Source organism: Eptesicus fuscus, chromosome 6 (genome assembly GCF_027574615.1).
Source record: "Eptesicus fuscus isolate TK198812 chromosome 6, DD_ASM_mEF_20220401, whole genome shotgun sequence".
In the NCBI taxonomy this organism is placed as follows: domain Eukaryota; kingdom Metazoa; phylum Chordata; class Mammalia; order Chiroptera; family Vespertilionidae; genus Eptesicus; species Eptesicus fuscus.
Window position 1 is genome coordinate 18,131,897 of NC_072478.1, and position 25,028 is coordinate 18,156,924.

The 25,028-nt window shown below is 48.5% G+C and overlaps 1 protein-coding gene across 1 annotated transcript in view; it reads left to right on the plus strand.

The window, feature by feature from the left end:
* Positions 1–25,028, plus strand: part of EPS15L1 (epidermal growth factor receptor pathway substrate 15 like 1) — a 117,437-nt gene that overhangs the window by 51,615 nt on the left and 40,794 nt on the right. Inside the window, exons 10-16 of the mRNA XM_008157816.3 lie at positions 1,142–1,299; positions 3,659–3,815; positions 4,062–4,147; positions 8,400–8,472; positions 19,795–19,956; positions 20,533–20,730; positions 22,440–22,604. Coding sequence (XP_008156038.3) covers positions 1,142–1,299; positions 3,659–3,815; positions 4,062–4,147; positions 8,400–8,472; positions 19,795–19,956; positions 20,533–20,730; positions 22,440–22,604 — 999 coding nt within the window. The remainder of the gene's footprint in view (positions 1–1,141; positions 1,300–3,658; positions 3,816–4,061; positions 4,148–8,399; positions 8,473–19,794; positions 19,957–20,532; positions 20,731–22,439; positions 22,605–25,028) is intronic.

The following is a 25,028-nucleotide window of genomic DNA, read 5'->3' on the forward strand; positions in this document are numbered from 1 at the left end:
TGCGGCTACAGAGCCAGCTTAAACCCAGCTCTAGGGGAAGTCTGCCCTGTATGGATTTGTAGCCAAGCAAGCATCAGGATTTTGCTGTTGACATGCCCCGATACCCCAGAAATCAGGCAGCAAGGTTATTCTGTTTGTGCAGCAAACATCAGGACTTTTGTTGTCCCAGACAGAAACCGTTCTCCCCTCAGCTCAGCCTGTCTGACCCGCTGTAACTTTTTCCTTGGGTTTCTTGGCATCTGAGGTTTAGTTTACTCCAGTCACTTAAGACAGCAAGCCTCTTCTTCACTAGAGCTCCTGTATGCACATCTCTTCTGACTCCGTCCCATAGCAGGTGGGAAGCAGCCTGCAAAGTCCCATCAGGTGGCAAGTAAAATGCAGGTCTATCTTGCTGCTGGAAGTCTCTCTGTCAGAGCCCTTGCTTTTTGAATTTGGCCCATAGGTCCTGATAAGTTTTCTGACCATTTTTTTGGCTGTACTAAGTTATTATCCAAAACCCTGAACTGAAACAATCTGGGTGATCGTCAGAGGCCCCCCATCAGGGCTGTTGCACATGCCAACACCTCATAGGAGCACTCCTTTGTCACATAGAGTCAGGGCAGAGACAGAGGATGGAGTACAGAATCCTGGCACTGTGGGCATCGAGACACACCTGGCAGCTGCAGGGAAGTGTTTGCAGACAGAAGATGGCAGACAGGAAGGCTGGCGTGAGAGCTGGGCCAGTTCTTAGGAGACAGGCCTTCCATCGCCTGTCTCCTGTAGGTGGTCAGGAGGGTCTTGCCCAACACATTTGAAGCCTCTCCTGGAACATCACTGGCATGTCCTTGGCAGTGGGGGTGAAGAGCTAGTGGTGGACAGACCTGCTGGGTCTTTACCTCCCTCTCAGCACAAGGGGAGAGTGGTGTTGTGATGGGGTGCAGAGAGGTATAGGCTGGCCTCTGGGCGAGATTGACCGAGTTGGCAATAAACTCTCTTAGTCTCAGTTTCCCCTTTTACAGAACAGCGTTCTGTCTACCCTGTTGGCTCATTGGGTCCTGAGGAGGGTTTTCTGCTAAAATGCATGTGAAAACACTTGAATAGTGTATATTTGTAGGTGATGAAAAGCTTGAGAATTAACCATTGTACAAAAACCACCTTTCAGCCAACAGTAAACTGGGTGGTGCCAGTGGCAGACAAGATGCGCTTTGATGAGATCTTCCTGAAGACCGACCTGGACCTGGATGGCTATGTGAGCGGCCAGGAGGTGAAGGAGATCTTCATGCACTCTGGCCTCAACCAGAACCTTCTAGCACACATATGGTAAGGACAGGTAGACGCATATCTGCTCCTTAATATTTGGGCCTCTTTCTGTGGAAGTTATAATGGCTGTGGGCGGCTCAAAGGGGCCCCGTGGAAATGAGGCTGTGCTGTAGGGATAAGTAGGACAGGAGGGTGTGGCAGTCAGGGATGGTCAGGGTGCCTCCTCAGCCTTGCAAAGGCCTCTGTGTTTGTCCCTTACTTTATTTTCACCAGGCTGATGGGGGCTGAGCAAGATATAGGTATAAAGGCCTGTACCCTATATTTCGTGCCTGTCAGTTCACTTTCCTCCAGCAGGTGGGTCTCCTGTCCCGCCCCCCTAGAGAGCTCTGGGGTGACCTGTTTGAATGGCTAAGACCAGTTCTTGCTAGTGATTATGCTGATTCTAGCGGGAGGTCAGCCTTCATCACAGTCTTTTGGGATGGAAACACTTGGCCACCTGTGGGGGAATATGCAGTAAGAACCCCCAGAGCTCCAGCAGGGCCGACCTGGGCAGTGGAGGTTGTAGCTGCCTGCCATAGAGATGGTGCCCTTTGCATCACAGTGACTGGGCATACTGTTGGTGAGACTGGTTTGCACCTCAGGGCTGGGTTGAAGAGCAGGGCTCACTCCCACTTTCCTTTGGGGCCAGCCAGAGCAATGTTCACATCACTGGGGTGGCTCTTTTTGTACCTGGCCAGTGTTGAAAGTCACTTCTTAGCTTTGTCCTCAGAGCTCAGGACCTTCGGGAGCATCACTTGGGGTTATAAGGAGAGAATTTTCATGTTATTCTGGAGAAGTGAGTCCTCCAAGTAGAGCAGTAATTCCATGTTGTAAAGGGAGGCCACTGCCCAGGAAGTGGGCCATGCCATCCTCAGGAACACATGACACCCAAAGTTAGTCACCAACCAGCTGAGGGAGGCCCAGCTACGGCCCCTTCAGATCCAGTGTTTCCTTTTAGAAACCAATACACACATCCCCTTTATCACTTGAAATGGATGTACACAGAAGTCAAAGGCCCGATCCTTACTTAAAAGGGACAATGCAAGGGAAGAAATTTATAACATATACCCCAACCTGTAAGTGATGTAACAACACGTAAATGATACCATGACATCATCCTTTTGGATTAAAGAAGGAATGCAGAGGATTGCATATAGGGAGTGAAGGGAAAGGGCATACCGCTAGGAAAGTGAAACAACCATCTAGATTAGGCTGCAGGTGACCGGGGAGGGGATGTAACTAAAAGGAGAGAACAGGGCAAGACGGGTTGCAGAAGGAAAATAGGGACTAGGCCTTTCCCCTAACAGCACCTAGTGCCTGGTCAGTCAGCATAGTGTCAGGACCAGCATGGACCTGACAGAGCACCCACATGTGGCCTTGGAGCCCACGATCCTTGAGAGATGGGGAGGTGCTGGAGAGGAGAGCCTAAGCTGTTGTGGGCTCGGTGTGCAGCAGGACTGGCCCTCTCAGGCAGACTGAGAAGTAGTTGCAGTGTGAAATTGTGCCCTCAAACTGACGGAACGAAGACTTTTTAAAATGAGCCTTGGTTAGCGACAGTCAGCAGTCTCCATGCTCCCATGCTCCCTGTGGCCCTGTTCACGGATAGTGTTTGGACCTGAGTTTGCTCAACATTTCCAGCTCTCCTTGCTGTGCATTAGAAAATGATTTCATTTCTGTAGTGACTCCGCGCAGTGGGAAAGAGGCTACATGTTGAGTGGGCAGTGATTGAATGAAGGGAAGACCTTTCTGGAAGACGTGGAGGCCGAGTCCTTACCATGAGAGGCTTCCCTTCCCATAGCGGCCAGCTCCTGGTTCCTGAGCTTATGTGCTGCCTTGCCTACCTGCCAGGACAGCAAAAGGCCATGCAGGCAGTGACACCTCAGCAGGGAGGGACTGTCCTGTGCAGCATAGCCTTACTTGGCTTTTCAAGCCCCATCCCCTTATGATCACAACACAAACTGCTGCTGCCATTGTCTCCATTGAAAACCAGTGTCCCAGGCCGTTAAGATGACCCAGGGCTGCAGGAATTGGCTAAAGATCTGAGTGCTCACTTGGCCCAGCTTCCATTTTCATAGGAATGACTGCTCTGTGCTGGACCATTGTGTCTACCACCAGCATACGATAAATAGCCAGGAGGGAGCCCCCTCCTGCCCCGCAGCCCCTCCTTGACCAGTGTCTGGGTGGGAAGCTCGAGTGGGAGGCCAGGACTGATCCCCAGAGTAGGATGTTTAGTAGAAAAGGTGTTACACTATGGCCTGTTGTTTTTATCATCATTATCCAGTTTTTAAAAGCATGGGTCCCGTGACTGGTACTCATTGCTCCGGGTGAATCCTAAATCTGAAGTCTGTGATGTGTAATTAGCGTCCCACATTTCTCCCAGGGCCCTGGCCGATACGAGGCAAACGGGAAAGTTAAGCAAAGACCAATTCGCATTAGCTATGTATTTCATTCAGCAGAAGGTCAGTAAAGGCATCGACCCCCCTCAGGTCCTCTCGCCGGACATGGTCCCACCCTCAGAGAGAGGCACCCCTATCCCGGTGAGTAGCCACTGGCACATCCCTGTTGTATTTGAATCTCTTCCACAGCCCGCCACCAGGTGGCGCTGGCAGCCTGTGTGAGTCTTCCCCAGGGGTCTCTGGTGTGTCTGGATGCCCAGATAGTTCTCAGGCCTGGGGGTTGGGGGAGACATAGACGATTTTATCCCTCATTCTAAGACCTACTAATCCCTGCTGTGTGGTGAATTCAGTGTGGTAATATGTAAGAGTGTCTGAATTTGGTTCCAGGACAGCTCAAGTTCTCTTGGGTCGGGGGAATTCACTGGTGTGAAGGAACTTGATGATATCAGTCAAGAGATCGCCCAGCTACAAAGGTATGTGAGAGTGGTTTCTTTCCCTCAGATTCCGAATCTCACACAGACCTACCCCAGGTCACTATCAGAAGTATTGGAGAGAGGTTTCAGAAACTTCTGGAAAGTGACCATCACTAGTTTGTTCAGCAGAAGTAAAGGGACACAAATTCTTCTGTGTTTCTGAAGTGACTTAATGAACTTGAGTATATGAGTCTTCAGATGGAGCCAGTGGGCTGTGGGGTCTCAGGCAGGTGGTTACCAGGCAGCACCAGCACCTCCCTCCACCTTCCCCAAAGGCCTTGTTATCTTTGACACATAAAGTGACTGTGACTCAGGTGGCAAGTTAATAGCTTAGGATTGACAGCTAAACTGTTAGAGGGGCCTTGCATCTGGGTCTCCAGCTCTATTTCTGGGTTTCCCCGTCTGTGAATGAAGGCTTTGGACAGGGTGTTGCACTCTCAGAGTCTGGCATAAAGAAATATGCCCACTTCCTGGAGGTCCCTGGGTTCCTCTGCAGAACTGTATCCTCTTTGTTTGTTTTGTTTTGTTAATCCTCACTGGAGGATATTTTTTTCTACTTAATTTTTAGAGAGGGGGAGAGAGAGAGAGAGAGAAAGAGAGAGAGAGAGAGAGAGATATGAGAGAGAGAGAGAGAGAGAGAGAGAGAGAGAGAGAGAGATATGTGGGAGAGACACATTGATTGATTGCCTCCCGCATGCACCCTGTCCAGGGCTGTGCCTTGAACCTGCAACCCAGGTATGTGCCCTTGACCAGGAATTGAACCTAAGACCCTTCAGTTTGTGGGCCGACGCTTTAACCATTGAACAGCACACCAGCCAGGCTGCATCCTCTTTTTAGTTAATTCTGGGAAAGGGGGCCCTTTCCTTACTTAGGGGCAGTGAGCAGAAGGGCCAGAAGCACTTTGTCCTCCATGGGAAAGAGCACTTACAGGATGGGGCAAAAGTAGGTTTACAGTTATGAGTATGCAAAACAGAGTTTACTCTTGTATTATTACTTACTAGAGGCCCGGTGCATGAAATTCGTGCATTCATGGTGGTCCCTCGACCTGGCCTGTGCCCTCTCGCAGTCTGGGAGCCCTCGGGGGATGTCTAACTGACAGCTTAGGCCCGCTTCCCACGGAGAGCAGGCCTAAGCCGGGGAGCAGGCCTAAGCCGTCAGTCTGACACCCTTAGCGCTGCCACGGAGGTGGGAGAGACTCCTGCCACTGCCATTGCACTCTCCAGCCATGAGCCTGGCTTTTGGCTGAGTGGTGCTCCCCCTGTGGGAGTGCACTGATCACCAGGGGGCAGCTCCTGCATTGAGCATCTGCCCCCTGGTGGTCAGTGCACGTCATAGCGACTGGTCGTTCTACTGTCGGGCCTAAACCAGCTCTCCAACATCCCCCAAGGGGTCCCGGATTGCGAGAGGGTGCAGGCCAGGCCGAGGGACCTCACCAGTGCACACTTGGGGCCAGGGAGGAATGCAGGAGGTTGGCCAGCTGGGGAGGGACAGAGGGAGGGCTCCAGGGTTGCTCAGTCCCAATCGGCTGGACCCCAGCAGCAAGCTAACCTACCGGTTGGAGCATCTGCCCCCTGGTGGTCAGTGCACGTCATAGCGATTGATCAACCTGTCAGCTGTCTGCCCCCTGGTGTTTAGTGCATGTCATAGCGAGCAGTTGAGTAGCCTTAGCATATCATTAGCATATTATGCTTTGATTGGTTGAACGGCTGACCAGATGACCGGACACTTAGCACATTAGGCTTTTATTATATAGGATTGTATTATTTTCCATAGGAACAACTGTAAGCCTACTTTTGTTACACCCTATATTTATCAAAAATTAAGTGGCAGTATTTTGCCAGAGTGGGTTGGATTCCACTCACAGCTGGGAGCCCTCAGCTACAGAGGTTTGTGAGAGTGGCTTCTTTCCCTCTCAGAGCCCTGAGAAAGCAAAGGCAGGTCAGATGTCAGGTGGGACTGGTTGGGTGGGTCACAAAGCCTCTGCCTGGGCTGCCTGCAGAAGCCAGACTCCCCCTTCACGCTCAGTCCAGAGGATGGCCCCCATTCTTCCCCTAGCTCCAGGGGCTGTGTCCTCCAAACCAGAGATCAATCAACCTTGCAAGGCTGAGAGGGTCTGTGAAGGCAGAGGCCAGTGTCCTAGAGCCCCATCAGGTTTTAATCAGAATAGCAGGTGGAGGAGCATAGGGGCCCTATAATGCAAGGGTTGGGGTCTTAGGAGGGGCACCAGTGTCCAAGTCAGGCCAGGGGTGCCTCTACAGCTGAGCAGCCTCTGACAGCCAGGAGTGTTTCCTCTGAAGGTGAGAGGCCAGTGTGTAAGAGCATCTGTCTACAGGAAGCTGGGCCCCCAGCTGGCAGCTTTGAGAGGGACTCAGCAAGCTGTTGCTGGTGGGGGTTGTAGCGATACCTGCTGCCTCTCCCTTTACAACGTGATCCAGTCATAATGGGTTGGGTCTAAAAAGGACATTGTTAGGTAGTCTTAGGCTTGTAGAGATGAATATTCGGATGGTTGTAGTTGTTTCATATCTGGCAGAATGTCCTAAAGAAGGCCTTCTTGTGCAAGTGCTGGCAGGGTGCATTGGCTAGTGATGGTTCTGCCACCGAGACAGCCCCTTTGGGCACAATAAGAGTGACTTAGTGCGTATAACAAACTGCTCTAGACTGTGGGGCTTAAAAAACAGACATTTACTTCTAGAGGTTCCAAGATCAGGTACCAGCAGGCCTGGTGTCTGGTGTGGTTGCCTCCTGGTGCATAGATGGCTGTCTTCTCTCTGTGCCCTCTCACATGGCAGATGGGATGAAGGAGCTCTCTGGGGTCTTTTTTATAAGGGCCCTAATCCTGTTCCTGAGGGCTCCTCCATCCACTCTCATAACCTAATCACCTCACCACGGCCCCACCTCCTAATACCATCACTTTGGGGGTTAGGGTTTCAGCATATGAATTTGAGGGGCACAGATGTTCAGTCCGTAAGGAGGAGAACGAGACTGGTTTCTGCCACCGGGGGTTGATAGCTGTGTGCAGTTGAGGAGACAGGCAGGGCCCCACTGAGCACCTGGTGTGCATAGTGGCCAACCACAGCCTCCTGCTAGGGGTTAGCTGGGGGCAGCCCAGGGACCCGAGAGCCTCACTACCACTTTTTGCTGCCAGCCCTCTAAACCCCACCCTACTTGCATCTTCAAATTTCTCACCGTGGCTCCCCCAGCCAAGCTTTGCTTTCCTCTTCATGTTGTCTAGAACGTTCTTCCACCATGTCTGCTATTCACAGACCACCTCCCTGAAGAGCACTTTCCTTTCCTTATCCTGTTGGTTTTACTTTGTGGCCCTTAGATTGCATTGATTTGTCACCTGTCTTCCCCACTGGACTGTGAGCTTCATGAGAGTAGGAGCCTCTGGTGGTGTGTCCCCAGGTCCTTAGCCCTTAGTGCTTCCAAGCAGTAGATGCTCACTATTCAGTGAGTGAGTGAATACAGGATTTGGAGATTACTTTTCTCTTGCTGCATAACAAATTGACACAAATATAACAGCTTAAAATTGCACATATTTATTAATGCCTCATCGCACCCACAGGTTTTCCCCATGCTTTCAGGGGAGGGGATCACCTAGAGCAAATGGTCCCTGGGGTCATTCCTAGACTTCCGTGGGTTTCCACAGTGATGGATGGAATTTGGTCTTTTTATTTTATTTATTTATTTATTTATTTATTTATTTATTTATTTATTTTGATTGACTTTAGAGAGGAAGGGAGAGGGAGAGAGAGATAGAAACATCAATGTTGACAGAGAATCATTGATCGGCTGCCTTTTGCACACCCCCTACCGGGGATTGAGCCCGCAACCCAGGCATGTGCCCTTGACCAGAATCGAACCTGGGACCCTTCAGTCCCCAGGCTGATGCTCTATCCACTGAGCCAAACCAGCCAGGGCGGAATTTGGTCTTTTTTTAAAAAATATATATATTTTTATTGATTTGAGAGAAGAAAGGAGAGGGAGAGAGAGACAGAAACATCAGTGATGAGAGAGAATCACCAATTGGCTGCCTCCTGCACGTCCCCCACTGGGGATCGAGTCCGCAACCCTGGCATGTGCCCTTGTCGGAATCAAACCCGGGACCCTTCAGTCCTCAGGCCAACGCTCTATCCACTGAGCCAAACCAGCTAGGGCTGGAATTGTGTCTTGCAAAGTCAGGTGGAGAATCTGCACTGTGGTGACAGTTAACTTACTCTGTTGCTTTCATGAAATATCTTTAAACACTCAGGGAGAAATACTCACTGGAACAAGACATTAGAGAAAAGGAAGAGGCCATCAGACAGAAAACGAACGAGGTGCAGGTAAGCATGGTGCTCCTTCTGGTCAGGTTGTCCTGTGTCAAATGCAGGGCAGGGAGTTTCATCGGTGGTGGCAGGATGGGGTCAAGGGGAAAGTGGCCCTTCACTCACTGGGAATTGGAGCTCTGTGGGCGTTTCCAACTGAATTTTCTTAAGTTCCCTATAATCTTAGACAGGGGCTTTACAAATTTATTGAGATATATAATTTGTGTAATGTACAATCACTGTTTTGGAGTGTACAATTCAGTGGTTCTTAGCATATTATGTTGCTTAATCATCATCTCTAATCCTAGAATATTTTCATCACCCCAAAAAGTTACCTCATAACCATTAGTAGTCACTCCCCATTTCCCCTTCCCTGGAAGGTTCTAATCTGCTTTCTGTCTCTCTGGATTTTTAAAATATATTTTTATTTACTTTTATAAGTATATTTTTATTGATTTCAGAGAGGAAGGGAGAGGGAGTGAGAGGTAGAAACATCATTGATGAGAGAGAATCATTGATTGGCTGCCTCCTGCATGCCCCCCACTGGGGATCGAGACCAAAACCTGGGCATGTATCCTGACCGTGAATCAAACTGTAACCTTCTGGTTCATAGGTTGACACTCAACCACTGAGCCACACCGGCTGGGCTGTCTCTATGAATTTGTCTGTTCTGGACATTTTATATAAATGGGCTTGTACAACATGTGGCCTTTTGTGTCTGGCTTCTTTCAGTCAGCCTGAATTTGTGAGGTTCAGACAATGGCCTCTAACCTGTCTTAGAACATTCTTGCTCAGAGTGTTTCCTAGTGGGTGGTGGTGATGGCAGAGACTGGGGTTGTCTAATTACCTGGGCTCAAACTCGGCACTCCTTAGTAGCTTGATTTTGGACAAGTTACTTAATGAAATGTCTCTGGGCTTTGTGTGACATTGGTAATGGGTATTCTGCTTTTCTGGGTTGTGGGGCTGGAGCATGGGGTTTGGCACATGCTCAGTACTCACTTGGGGCCAACTCAGCTATTCAATGAGCAGAGGGGAGGTTGCACCAGGAGCAAAGTGGTCAGCACCTAGGAACTACACCCTTGAAGAGACATAAGTTCCTGCAGCATCCCAGGTGTGAATGCATAGAGAAGGCACTGCCACTGGGAGAGGACTTGAGTTGGCCATGGGTCCTTGAGCTGGGACTGGCTCTGCTTGGGGTCTTGAGTGCTTTGAACTCAGAGCTGAGGGAAGGAGGAGCACAGTGGAGCAGTCAGGATGCCAGCTCACCACGTCCCACCTTGGTGACCATGGGTGGGTGGCTTAGCTTCCCAGCCTTCATCTCTAGCTGACAGTGAGGATCAGTGCATGGGCTGCTCTGCATAGAGCTGAGAGTAGCATTTGGTTCCAGTGTGTGCTACATGAGTGGCTGGTTTGTTCTGGGCCACTTCCTAGGGTGGGGACCCGAGTCTGGGCTAGGGAAAGCCAAGTCGGGCTCACAATCCTACCTATTCCCTGCATTTACCCACAAGGGGCTGGAGAACTTTATGAGACACTAGAGGGCCCGATGCATGAAGATTCGTGCAAGAATGGGCCTTCCTTCCCCTGGCTGCTGGCACCGCCTTTGCTGTGGCCAGAGCCGCCTTTTTGCTCTGGCCCAGAGCTGCCTTTCCGCCTTCCCACGCTGCCCAGAGGCCCAGAGCGGCTGGGGTGGTGCAGAACGCCTGCCCCTGGCCACTAGGGCCTGCATATGCAAATTAACCTGCCATATTTGTTGGGTTAATTTGCATACTCACTCCTGATTGGCTAGTGGGCATTGCAAAGGTATGGTCAGTTAGCATGTTACTCTTTTATTAGTGTAGATGGGGTGGATGGCACTTGATCCTGTCCACTGGCCCTGTGAGAAATTTCCTCTGTCATAGCTGCAGTCTGCAGACAGGGTGGGGTGGGTGTGCCTACTCAGCTTTAGGACTTGAATTGGTTCACACTGTACTGTGTCCAGACCCTTCTTCACTGGTTTCTCAGTCTCTCTGCATATTGGCAGTGAGGACTGAGCCTTAGATGGTCTCCTGGAATGTTCTGGGTCAGAAGGCAGGGACTGGACTACCTCTGATATTCAGTGCTTTTTTTTTTTTTTTTAATCCTCACCTGAGGATGTTTTTTCCCCATTGATTTTTAGAGTGATGGAAGGGCAGGGGTGAGACAGAGAGAAACATCGATGTGAGAGAGACACATTGATTGGTTGTCTCCCACATGCACCCTGACCATGAACGGGGATCGAGCCTGCAACCCAAGGTATGTGCCCTTGACCAGAGTCGAACCTGCAACCCTTCAGTCCTCTGAGCCAAACCGGCCAGGGTTGATATTCAGTGCTTTTATAAGAGCACCTCACAGGTGAAGTGACTATTTTTTTTTACATGTTTGTGCTTTCATCCAGTCATTTTATTCTTACCGTGCCCTCTGATTTTCACCTTAGATACAAAGTGCTCCAACCCCCACCCTTCGCCCTCCCCAGGTACCCACATTGCTTCACCTTCTATCCTTTAATTTCTTGGTGTGGTGTGGTGGAGCTAGCCTCCCCTTCCCTCATATCTTTTTTTTTTTTATTATTAATATATTTTTATTGATTTCAGAGAGGAAGGGAGAGGGAGAGAGAGATAGAAACATCAATGATGAGAGAGAATCATTGATCGGCTGCCTCCCGCACGCCCCCTACTGGGGATCGAGTCTGCAACCCAGGCATGTGCCCTCGACAGGAATTGAACCCAGGACCCTTCAGTCCACAGGCCGACACTCTATCCATTGAGCCAAACCAGCTAGGGCTCCCTCATGTCTTAACCCAGTCTGAGTGGTTCTCCCTTCCCACCATATTGCCTAAGCCAGCTGTAGTTTGCATTCTGATCACTGAGGATCTGGGTGCTGTAATGTCGTTTAACTACCAAGGAAACCAGTCACCGGTTCTCTGGCATCTGCTCCCAGCCAATTCTGAGAAAGCCATTGGGTCTTTTCAAGAGATTCAATCTAAAGTCTGGAGGTACTGTCCCCTCTGGTCTGTGGCAGGCATGGTGAGACCCCCCCGAGCCCCTACTGGTGGGCTCCAACAGCGTACCCCTGCCATCTTTTTTTTTTTTTAATTTAATATTTATTGTTCAGATTATTACAATTGTTTCTCCTTCCCCTCCCCCCCCCTATAGCTCCCCTCCACCCGGTTCCCACCCCACCCTCTGCCCTTACCTCCCCCCCATTGTCCTCATCCATAGGTGTATAATTTTAGTCCAGTCTCTTCCTGCACCCCCACACCCCTTTCCCCCTGATAATTATCAATCCACTCCCTTTCTTTGCCCCTGATTCTATTATATTCACCAGTTTATTCCTCAGATTTTTAATTCACTTGACTTTTAGGTTCACTTGTTGATAGATATGTATTTGTTGGTCACAATTTTTATCTTTACTTTTTTCTTCTTCTTCTTCTTAAAGAATACCTTTCAGCATTTCATATAATACTGGTTTGGTGGTGATGAACTCCTTTAGCTTTTTCTTATCTGTGAAGTTCTTTATCTGCCCTTCAATTCTGAATGATAACTTTGCTGGGTAGGGTAATCTTGGTTGTAGGTTCTTGCTATTCATCACTTTGAATATTTTTTGACACTCCCGTCTGGCCTGCATAGTTTCTGTTGAGAAATCAGCTGACAATCAAATGGGTGCTCTCTTGTAGGTAATTAATTGTTTTTCTCTTGCTGCTTTTAATATTCTCTCATTGTCTTTTGCCCTTGGCATTTTAATTATGATGTGTCTTGGTGTGGTCCTCTTTGGATTCCTTTTGTTTGGGTTCTGTGTGCTTCCTGTACTTGTAAGTCTATTTCTTTCACCAGGTGGGGGAAGTTTTCAGTCACTTTTTTCTTCAAATAGGTTTTCAGTATCTTGCTCTCTTTCTTCTTCTGGCACCCCCATAATTCTGATGTTGGTATGCTTGAAGTTGTCCCAGAGGCTTCTTACACTATCTTCAGCTTTTTGGATTCTTTTTTCTTTTTGCTTTTCTGGCTGAGTGTCCTTTGCTTCTTTGTATTTCAAATCTTTGATTTGATTCTTGTGTTCCTCTAGTCTGCTGTTGGGTCTCTGTATAACATTTTTTATTTCAGTCAGTGTATGTTTAATTTCTAGTTGGTCCTTTTTCATATCCTCGAGGGTCTCGTTAAATTTATCGGCCTTTTCTAGGATATTCTTGAAAAACCTTATAATCGTGGTTTTGAATTCTATATCCAGTCGTCTGTTCTCCTCCATTTCTTTCATTTGTGGTCTGTTTCTTTGACTCCACATTTTCGCTGCTTCCCTGAGTTGGTAGGGTAGCTTTGTGTGCTAGGTGGCCTATATGGCCTGGTGGGTCAGCCTCCCCAGTTACCTGAGGTGGACACTCTTGGTGCTCCCCTTTGTGGACTGTGTGTACAGCCTTGTTGTAGTTAAGTCTTGATTGTTGTTGGTATCACTGGGAGGAATTGACCTCCCAGGCCAATTGGCTGTGAGTATCAGTTGTGTCTATGCCGGGATACCTTCTGTATTGGTTGGACACAGCCTTATAGGACCAGACTTGCAAGATTGCAAAAGCCTCTATGCTCAGCTTGGATGGGGCGGAGTCTCGGGGCTGAGCATACAGTCTTGGCTTCCCGTCAGCCCTGTCCTTGCGCACGTGCCTCCAGACCTCTGCTTTCCCCGGCTCCCCTGAGTTTCCGCCTGACAGTCCAGATTCCCCCTGCCTCATTGCCCCTAACCGCTTCTGCCTGCCAGCCTAATCCTCCAGGGGCTCGCCCGGAACTGGGTCTCAGTGCAGTTGGAACTGGGATTCAGTGCAGTCAGGAGCTTCTGATTCCTTCCGCTATGGGAAGCCTGCAGCAACCTCCGCAGTCAGACCTCTCTGTGCGCACTCACGTGTGTGCGCGCGCCTCCAGATCCCTGCCCGCTGCGGCTCCCCCGAGTCTCCGTGTGCCTTTCTCTACAGTCCAGACTCCACCCGTATGAGCCTGGTTCCATGGGGTTTTGGCTGGAGCTGGGGTTCAGTGCAGTCAGAACTGGGGTTCAGTGCAGTTGGGGGCTTCCTTCCCCTCCCGCCAGCCAGGCACTCAGCTACCCTTCCTCTCTGTGTGCGCGTCTCTGTACCTCAGCACTTTGCGGTTCCTCTGATCCGTGAGCTTTTCTCTTTCCTTCTAGTTGTAGAATTTCCACTCAGCCAGCTTTCCTGTGGTTTTGGATGATGTCTGTTCTGTCTTTTAGTTGTTGTTTTGAAATTGTTGTGCAAGGCAGCAGTTTAGGTGCTTACCTAGGCCGCCATCTTGGTTTCTCCACCCCTGCCATCTTTACGACACTTGGGTACATGTACACCTTGATAGACACCCCCGACAGCTGGGAGGAAGCCTAATTCTAGCCAGGCCAGCCCTGTTCTTTGGGGGCCTCATTTGTAAGCTGGCGAGAATGATGGCAGCTCCTTGGTCAGGGACAGAACAGTATATTTTTCTTAAAAGTTCTATGAAAACAGGTTTATTTCATTCCTGTTGCCTTTTCCCAGATGGGTCAGGCCAGGAGATCATGCACCACACCTGCTGGCACAGCTATGGATCAGGGCCCAGTGTGGAGTGGGAGCCCTTTGTTCCACTCAAGTCAGTTTACGTTTGGTTTTAAGCAGCAAAAGCTCAGCTCAGCCTCAGCCCCCACAGTCCTGTTCATATCACCCCCTCCCCCATCCTGCCTTGGGGATCTCTCAGCTCCATTTCCTTTGCTACCCACTACTGTACTGGTGAGGGCCTGCGGCATCTTTTTGTTTTGTTTTTGTATCAACAGTTTTACTGAGATATAATTCACCCATTAAAATTGTATAATTCAGTGGTTTTTAGTATATGCACACAGTTCTACAACCACCACCACAATCAATTATAGAACACTAGCGGTCCGGTGCATGAAATTCGTGCATGGAGGCGGGGGTGTCCCTCTGCCCAGCCTGCATGCTCTCCAATCTGGGACCCCTCAAGGGATGTCCAATTGCTCTCTCACAATCCAGTACTGCTGGCTCCCAACCGCTTGCCTGCCTGCCTGCCTGCTTCATTGCCCCTAACCGCTTCTGCCTGCCAGCCTAATCACCCCCTAACCACTCCCCTGCCAGCCTGATTGCCCATAACCGCCCTCCCCTGCAGGCCTGGTCACCCCTAACTGCCCTCCCTTGCCAGCCTGGTCACCCCTAATTGCCCTCCCCTGCCGGCCTGGTTGCCCCCAACTGCCCTCCCCTGCTGGCCCGGTCACCCCTAACTTCCCTCCCTTGCCAGCCTGGTTGCCCCTAACTGCCCTCCCCTGCCAGCCTGGTCACCCCTAATTGCCCTCCCCTGCAGGCCTGGTCGCCCCTAACTGTCCTCCCCTGCAGGCCTGGTTCCCCCCAACTGCCCTCCCCTGCAGGCCTGGGTCCCCCCCAACTGTCCTACCCTGCAGGCCTGGTCCCTCCCAACTGCCCTCCCCTGCCAGCCATCTTGTGGTGGCCATCTTTGACCACATGGGGGCAGCCATCTTGTGTGTTGGAGTGATGGGCAATTTGCATATTACTCTTTTTTTAAAAAAATATATTTTATTGATTTTTTACAGAGAGGAAGAGAGAGGGATAGAGAGTTAGAAACATCGATGAGAGAGAAACATCAATCAGCTGCCTCTTGCACACCCCCTACTGGGGATGTGCCCACAACCAAGGTACATGCCCTTGACCGGAATCGAACCTGGGACCCTTGAGTCCGCAGGCCGACGCTCTATCCACTGAGCCAAACCGGTTTCGGCTGCATATTACTCTTTTATTAGATATGATTTTCATCACTCTAAATAGAAACCTTATTCCATTAGCTGTCACTTTCTATTACCCCTACCCCACCCCATGAGAACTACTAATCTGCTTTCTGTCTCTCTGGATTTGCCTGTTCTAGACATTTTATATAAATGAGATTATATACCAGGTGGTCTTTTGTGTCTGGCCTCTTTTTGTGTGTTTTTTGTTATTGTTAATCTTTACCCGAAGATATTTTTTGCATTGATTTTAGAGAGAATGGAAGAGAGGAAGGAAAGGGGAGACAGAGAGAGAGAGAGGGAGAGACATCAGTGCGAGAGAGAGACATGCATTGGTTGCCTCCCACATGTACCACAACCCTACTGGGGCCGGGGATTGAACCTGCAACCCAGGTATGTGCCTTTGACCAGGAATCGAACCCGAGATCCTTTGGTACGTAGGTCAACACTCTAACCAATGGGCAACACTGGCCAGGGCCTGGCCAGCTCTTTTGCTTAGTATGATGTTTTCAAGGCTCATTCATGTTGTATTGTGTGTTAATGTTTCATTTATGTTTATGGTTGAGTAATGTTCTGTTGTGTGGCTGGACCACATTTCTTTCATTCATTCATTCATCAGTTGGTGGATAGTTGGGTTTTTCTACTTTTCAGCTATTGTGAATAGTGCTGCTATGAGCATTGATGGGCAAGTTTTTATGTGAACATATGATTTCACTTCTCTTGAGTGTATACCCAAGAGTGAAATTACTAAGCCATATGATAACTCTATGCTTAACCTTTTGAAGGACCTTCAGACTGTTTTCCAAAGTGGTTGCATCATTTTACATTCTCACCAGTAATGCGTAAGGGTTCCAGTTTCTCTGTATCCTCGCCAACACTTGTTATTTCCCATTTTTTATTATAGCTTTTCTGTTGGATGTGCCCCAACTACTTCCCTAATTATGATGGCATCTTTTCATGTGCTTATTGGCCATTGTATATTGTCTTTTGAGAAAATTTAGTTCCAATCTTTGTCCATTTTTTAATTGGGTATTTGTTTTTTTATTACTAAGCTCTAAGAGTTCTTTATGTTTTTTAGATATAAGTCCTCTATCATACACACACACACACACACACACACACACACACACACACGTATATAATTTGAAGATATTGTTTCCATCTGTGGGTTGTCTTTTCATTTTTTAAAAAATACATTTTTATTGATTTCAGAGAGGAAGGGAGAGGGAGAGAGAGATAGAAACATCAATGAGAGAGAATCATTGATCGGCTGTCTCCTGCATGCCCCCTACTGGGGACCGAGCTGTCAACTCAGGCTTGTGCTTTTGACCAGAATCGAACCCGGGACCCTTCAGTCCACAGGCCGACACTCTGTCCACTGAGCCAAACTGGCTAGGGCCTTAGTCGGCAAACTGCGGCTCTTTGGCACCTTGAGTGTGGCTCTTCCACAAAATACCACGGCCTGGGCGAGTCTATTTTGAAGAAGTGGCGTTAGAAGAAGTTTAAGTTTAAAAAATTTGGCTCTCGCCGAAACCAGTTTGGCTCAGTGGATAGAGCGTCGGCCTGCGGACTGAAAGGCCCCAGGTTCGATTCCGGTCAACGGCATGTACATTGGTTGTGGGCACATCCCCGGTAGGGGGTGTGCAGGAGGCAGCTGGTCGATGTTTCTCTCTCATCGATGTTTCTAGCTCTCTATCCCTCTCCCTTTCTCTCTGTAAAAAATCAATAAAAATATATTTAAAAAAAAAATTTGGCTCTCAAAAGAAATTTCAATCGTTGTACTGTTGATATTTGGCTCTGTTGAACTAATGAGTTTGCCGACCACTGGGCTAGGGCGTCTTTTCATTTTCTTGATGGTGTACTTTGAGGCACAAAAGTTTTAAATTTTGGTGAAACCCAGTTACTTTATTCCTTTTTTTTTTTTTTTGCCTTTGCTTTTGGTGTTACATCTAAGAACTCACTGCCAAGCCCAAGGTCATTAAGATTTGTCCCATATTTTCTTCTAAGAATTTTATAGTTTTAGCTCTTAGATATAGGTCTTTGACTTATTCTGAGTTAGTTTTTATATATGGTGTGAGGTAAGGGTCCAGCTTCACTCTTTTGTATGTGGAGATTCAGTTGTCCCAGTGCTCTTAGTTGAAGAAACTATTCTTTCCCCCACTGAATGGTCTTGGCACTCATCAGAAATTCAATTAGCCATAGACGTGTGGCTTTATTTCAGGACTCTCGGTTCTATCCCATTGATCTCTATATATCTCTCTCCTTATGCCAGTACCACACTGCCTTGATGACTGAAGCTTTGTGGTAAGTTTTGAAATAGAAAAGTATGAGTCTGTCAACTTTGTTTTTCTTTTTCCAGATTTTGTTGGTTAGACCAGCCTGCATGGCTCGTGGTTGAGTGTCAACCTATGAACCAGAAGGTCATGGTTAATTCCTGTCAGGGTACATGCCCAGGTTGCGGGCTCAATCCCCAGTATGGGGCTGCCAGGCAGCCAGTCAGTGATTCTCATCATTGATGTTTCTATCTCTCCCTCTCCCTTCCTCTCTGAAATCAATAGAAATATATATGTAAAAAAAAAAAAAAAAAGATCGTTTGGTTAGTCTGGATTCCTTGAATTTCCTTATGAATTTTGGAATCTGTTTACAGTTTCTACACAGAAGCCAATTGGGGTTCTGGTGGGGATTTCGTTGAGTCTGTGGGTTGTCTGCATTATCTCTGTTCTCTCTTTGCTCAGACACCTCCCCCACTGTGACCTTAGTGCCCTTTCTAAACATGAGCTGATGGGTCTTTGTCTCTGCAATGCTCTTTAATGACTCCTTATCCATTTCGGAACAAGGCCCAGATTCTTTGACATGCTTAGGCTGTTAGCCACCTGCTATCCCAGGCTGCCACACTTTGTCTCCCCCTCCCCCATCACCTGTCCTTCCCTCAGATGTGGTAAACCTACACCCCGACTCTTCACCACCAATCCCTTTTCAGACATTGTGTGTTATCTCCCAAACTTGTCAGACTTGAGATGTGCTCTTTGAATTAAAGGTCAGGGGCAGGTAGACTGTGGAGTAGAGAACGCAGCTCTCCAAAATAACTCAGAGATGCATTTTGCCTGTTGAAAGAAGAGAGAGCCGAGATGTTCCTGTCCTCAAAGCAAGGGAGAGGGAGACCATGCACAGTCTTTGGGTTTTGTCCTGAAAAGGCAGCAGCCACCTGCAGCTCTGGCCAGCCCTGGGGGTCAGCCTTACCACTTGTCCTTCTTCACCTCCACTAGAGATCCTCAAATTCACCCCTTTCTTTGAGTCCACAGCTACCTCCTTGCCTCGGCCACTGTCACCTCTCCCTGGACCCAGCCTGAACCCTCTGCCCACCGTCCTGGCTCCCTCTGTTGGCTCCGCAGGCTACATTCTCTTCTGCTATCCTATTTCAGATAGATAAGACATTCCATAAGACTTTTGTCTTGTTGAAAATCAAAGATGAGAAGCCTCCTGTCCTCCCTTTGGTCTCCAGGGATGCAGTGGATTTGCTCCCAGGCCTTCCCTTGTGCATGTTTAAGGAGAGACATCTATGCATATTCTCCCCTTCCTGTTTGCATGAATGCCAGGGTGCAAAACACATGTGCTCTGTTGCACACCTTGTTCATTTCACATTGTAACTGGGAACTTGAGATCCCTTGAGTGGGCTGTACTGTAAGTCATCAGCCAGCCCTGCCTGGTTGAATTTGCATTGTTGATGATTTTGCTGTTAATAGATGTTTATGTTTTCACATGTTCCATATACTTCTAGGATGCTTTTCCTAGGAGTGCAGTTGTCAGGGACAAGGATTCCTGCACTGGCCATCTCTGTAGATATGGCTGACTTGGAGGGGCTTTAGCAATGGAGAATCAGCAGGTCCCACTCCCACATTTGAACAGTCTCCAGGGGCTTCCCTCTGCCGCCCTCATCCTGCTTCCCTTTGCTCCAGCTGGAATGGACATCCCCACACCCTTTGGAGCTCCCTGTGGCCCCTTCCACCAGACCTCTCTATTGGATCTTTGAATTTACTTGAGACTGGTGAACATGGGGCATGTCTGAGATAACATGGTCACATTCCTGCCTCTTTTTCTGGCTGCCACCTGCTTGTTCTTCGGGTCCATCCTAAGTGGTACTTCCACTGCGGTCTTCTCCACCCATTTTGCATCAGTCTGGTCTCCCCCTTCCCCCTCGTGACTCTACCAGCACCAATGCTGTCTCTTCATGCCTTTCATCCCAGTTCATTTGTGTTTAGATGTCTCCTCTCTCCTGCCCACCCCCAGCCATCGGTCTCTGGAGAGCTCTTTTTGTCAGGGACCCAGCCCCTCTCCCAGTGCCTGGCCTCTCTTAGGCCATCGGTAAATATTTGCTGCAGGGACTTAATGAGAGATTGAGCCAAGTCACCCAGCTAAGATGCACACATTCACAGTGGGTGTGTGCAGGGTGCCACCCCGAGCACAGATGTCCAGGGGCTCTAGCCCAGGCGGTGATCTGTTATATCAGCATGGCTCGTTTTCACCAGTCTCAAGTAAATTCACACAACCCTTCCCTAGGAATTACAAAATGACTTAGACCGGGAAACAAGCAGTTTACAAGAGCTGGAAGCTCAGAAACAGGATGCCCAGGACCGCCTGGATGAAATGGACCAGCAGAAGGCCAAACTCCGAGACATGCTGAGTGACGTCAGGCAGAAGTGCCAGGATGAGACTCAGATGGTGAGTCCCGCTCGAGTCCAGATGGGGAGGGAGCTTCCCAAGGGCTTCTCCAACCTTGAAACACAATGTGGAGCATCCTGCTGGTTTGATAGAGTAGTTGGACATACCATTTGGAGAAATGTTCACACATTTGGAACTTGACCTCAGTCTCACCTGCCAAGTTGTAGGAGTGATCAGGAACCCATGTGTGTAGCCAACCTACCCTGGCCCATGCCTGACAGCATGGGAGTCCAGCACACCTCTCTCCTTCCTCTGCCATCTTCACTGCTTGTCATAAACCAGGGAGGCCCTAGCCTCAGCAGATTATAAAACCCTCTTAGGCTTCGTATGGGGACATTCAGCCACTAGGACAGATTGCCTGTGTTTGTTCGAGCTTGAGCTTGAGTTCCTCTTTATCCCAACATGACTTTCTGTTAGTCACATGGGTGAGCATGTCTGCCTTGTTGTTTCTGTCTTTGTTTTGGGTGTAGAGAGAGGGCCCATGAGGAAGTCAGGCGTCTGGCCTCCCTGGCTTAGCTTGTTTAAGAACCGTGAACTAAGAATTCTCCCTTGGAGCCATATTTCATCTTGTTTCAGATTTCCTCATTGAAGACCCAGATCCAGTCGCAGGAATCTGACCTGAAGTCCCAGGAGGATGACCTGAACCGGGCCAAATCGGAACTGAACCGGCTGCAGCAGGAAGAGACCCAGCTGGAGCAGAGCATTCAGGCTGGAAAGGTTCAACTGGAAACCATTATCAAGTCTCTGAAGTCCACACAAGATGAAATCAACCAGGTATCTCCCTGGGAGCAGGCCCTACCAAGGCCTAGGGTTTTCTGCCAAGCAGAGCAGCTGCCATGAGCTGTTTGACTGGCAGGGCCAAGTGTCTGCTCTGAGGCCTCTTGTTCCCTTTGCTCTCACTCACTTCACTTGCGTCCTGCCGCCTGGAGGTTAATTGCTGAGAACCCCTGGTGTGTGTTCTAGCATCATGTTGACTTTGGTCTCACTCTTTTCCCTTCCCTGCCTGAATGCATCTCATTTTCAGGGAGTGGGCAGGGGCAGAATGAAAGGCATTAAATTAATGGCTCACTGGGAGAGAGCATTGGGTTTAGGAAATGATCTCATCAGCCTGGTTCTCCCATAAGCATGAGTGTGGGAGACATGTCCCAGTGCCTCTCTGTCCCATGCAGATTTGAAGACTGTTACATTGAGGAGGTCCCAACCTATAAGCAGTATTGAATGCAGGGCCCTCTTCAGTTCTTCAAGCTTCCTGGGCAGCCCCTCCCTGCCCTGCTCTGGTGTGAAGGCCATGTGGCCTACAGCGCTGCTTACCAGCAGAGGGAGAGCTCTTTTGCTGCCCACTAATGTGATAGCCATAGGACTCCCTGCTGGCCCTTGGGTCTCCCTCTTACAAAATGGGGGTTATGTGTGCCCTCGGCAGTATTGAAATGGCTATTTGTGCTTCCTTCCTTCCTTCCTTTTGTTAATTCTCACCTGAGGACATTTTTTCCCATTGCTTCTTCAAAGAGAAAGGGAGGGAGGGAGGGAAAGAGGGAGAGAGAGAGAAACATCAATGTGAGAGACACATGGATTGGTTGCTTCCTGCATGTGCCCTGACCAGGGGCAGGGAGTGAACCCACAACCCAGGTGCATGCCCTTGACCAGGAATTGAACCAGAGAACCTTTGGTATGCAGGCTGACACTCTAATCACTGAGCAACACCAGCCAGGGCTGTGCTTCCTTTCTTAACTAAATAGAGCTTTTGTTCTCTTTGACAGTTTACAGACAAAAATTGATCACAAACATGTACTAGGGGGGATTTAATACCTAAATTGTGCTTTGTTAACATCTGTAGGATTACATTAAATATTTTTAGAATTTGTAAAATCTTCATAGGAGCCAGGATATAAGAGTATGTTATTAATAATAATGATAATGATAACAGTAACTGCTATTTATTAATGCCCACCCTGCCAGACTCTGTTTACTTATGATTTCCAATGGTTCACTTTGGAGAAGAGGAAACAGAGAGGTTAGGTCACCAGCTTGAGGTCATGCTGTGTGTACGAGACATTTAAAGTAAATGCCTGGGTCTGTCTGACCTCATAGATTGTCTTCCTTTCCTGGGCCTCACACGTCTTCTCCAGGACAAGGAGGAACAAGTGGGTAATAAAAACCCTATAAAAGAGAGTATTACTTTGAACAGATTGTGAATCTGGGTTTTGTCTCATTTCAGTTTGTTTAGAATCGACAAATGTTTCTTTGAACTCATGCCTCTCTCAGGGGCTGGGGATACAGAGAGGTCTTCTGGGGCCATGAGAAGGACCTTGTTTTGGTTTATGAGGGGTCTCACTTCTTATAAATATGGTGACAGGGGTCACCTACTCCTTAGATGGGTAATTTAGTTACCCACACGAATTGCTCAGGGTTGTATGAAAAACATGTCTCGCTTGAGAATTTTCCCCTAAACGCCACTTAATGCAAGTGATGTCTTTGTTGTGCAGGCAAGAAGCAAACTTGCCCAGCTGCATGAAAGCCAGCAGGAAGCCCACAGGAGCCTGGAGCAATACGACGAGGCACTCGATGGGGCCCATGGCGCCAGCCTGACCAACTTAGCTGACCTGAGCGAGGGTGTTTCCCTGACAGAGAGGGGCGGTTTTGGAACCATGGTAAAGGTGGAATAAATGTATTCTGGTCCTGGGATCAGGTCCCACATTGGCATCTGAGAATGCCCCTCCCACTCGGTCCAGCACATGCCAGCTTTGTTCTATCCAAGTGCCGGGTGTTTCTCATTTTCACTGCTGCTTTGAGAGTCCCCACCAGCCCTGCAGCCCAGTGTATGTGGCTGTGCTCCATCCAGGGCAAAGCAATGGGATAGCCTGACTCCTTTGTAAAACCACTTTTTTAAAGACTTCCATCTCCATGGGCCAATCACCCAAATATGGAAGGCTTGCCAAACTTAACCAAACTTGGATCAGTCTCCTAAATTGTGAAACCCACATCCTGCTAATGGAGGGACTGAGGGAATGTGTTTGTCTGTTTCCACAAGGAGCACCTTGAAAATCAAATGTATTGGTAAAGATAAAGAAAATAGCCCTCTTGGGACATTACTGTCTCACCTATGAATTGGCATCTGTTCTGAAATATTGGTTACATTTGAAACTTTGGCACATGAGTCCAAACCTCATGACCCTGGGGCCCTGATCAAGGCCCAAGGGGCCATTGACCTCTTAGGTTGCTGTGGTCTCTCAGGCTTCTGGCATCCAGCAGGTGCTACTTTTTCCTTAGATTGTCACGTCTCCCTGTTCCCACCAGTCTGCCTTTGTAGCCCTGAGCCCTGGTGTGTGTTGTTTCCAATTTCGTCTGGCTGAGGAGCGTGTCTCTGTGCTCTGGAGGGTGCCAGTGGGACGTGGTTGGTCTTGATGGGTTTGTTATGCTTTGCTCCCAAAGCCTTTAGCAGCTCACCTTGCACTTCATCTCTCTCTTCCAGGGCTCCCCTTCCAAGCCCTCCTTCTGTTCCCAGCCTTTTTTGCTTCCTGGATTTCTTTCCTCCTTGTAATTGGACAGCCTTTCTCGCTCTCAATACTCGGCTCTTTATGTTCATTCCTTGACATGTTTCTTTTCTCAGTAGCCAAGTTCTCAGTCCCAGGAATTTATGAGGAAGCTGAGCTTCCTTCCCCACATTGCTTAGAATATGCTGGTGGTGTTCTCATCTGTCTCCTGTCTCTGGCCATCACTGCCTCCCTCAGCCATTCAGATTCCTCACTCTTGTGGAATTGTAAATGGGTGACATATCCGCTCTTGGGCCCATCGTCAGCTTGAATGTAGACGATGAACATTCATTCTTCATGGACTGCGTGGGACAGAATTTCCTGCTTGGTGTCTGGCTCCCTCAGTGTGCATTTCAGCTTCACAGCCCGGCTCTTACTTTCCCCCTCCTTGTCACTAGTCCCCTCCCATGGCTTTCGGCTTGTCTGAATCTGTGCTAGTTCAGGAACACCTTGCTCTTAAACTGTTTGGCAGGGTTTGATAAAATTGGTTTCCTTGGATAAAAGTTGGCAGTGAAGTGGCAATTTGCAAGTGGCCAGTGATTCCTCCTTCTCCATTCCCCACAGATTTTTTTTTTTTTAACCTTTCTTTATTTTTGTTCTTCTAAGTGGAGCAGCGTTTACCTGAGAGTCAATTCATCTTGGAATGTTGATGTCAGTTACGTTACATAGAAACTTGCAACTGATACCTGAAAGAAAAACTATTTATCTTGTACAAATACAGTTTTTAAAGCATTTTTTTTGTTTCCATTTCTTAATAAACACTTTGAAGAGGGCTTTTTATTTACTCCTGAACATTTCAAGACTGCTCCAAAGGAGAGGGGGCTCTTAGTTCTCTTCGAGGGGTGAAAGTGAGGGGTTTAGTCCCAAGATTAATATAACCACAGAGCTGCATCTAGAACTTTCTAAGCCTAGGTATTTCTACTAAAATTACTAAGTTTAGTGTTAAGCTCACAATGTGCTACTTTGTCCAAGAGACACAGGATTCTTAAAGTCATGGTTATATCTTTTCTCTCATTGGATGAAGAGTATGTTGACCTCTTGCCCTTGATGTCAATATCCAACCAATAACTTGAAATCAGCCACAGAATTGGCAAAAGCTGCCCATCAGGACTTTTTTCCAGAAAGCTGGTTCACCAGTACACCACTGCCCAGTCCCATTTAAAGGGAAGGAATGTCACAGAAACCCCTTTGATGCCCTTTCACAGGTGTCATTTCTATTTCCTATGAAGTACAAAACTTTCCTATGAAGTTATTGTTTGAAGGTATTTTAACCTTTGCCATGTGACGTATCACTCACACCATGCTGGTCTGCTGCACTTGCATTTCCCAAGTTGGCAGATGGCTCATTTCTCATGGACGGGAAAGATTATGGTATCTCTGTACCAGGGGAAATCTAGTTTTCTGCTCTGAATCTGTGAAATGGAACCCAAGCCCCCAGTAGTTACCCTAACCACGTGAGTCTTGCTAGGGTCTTCTGAGGCTTTTCCTTTGAAGGGGAGGGAGCAACGGCTGCCTCAGGGAGATAATTGCCCCTGAGAGAGA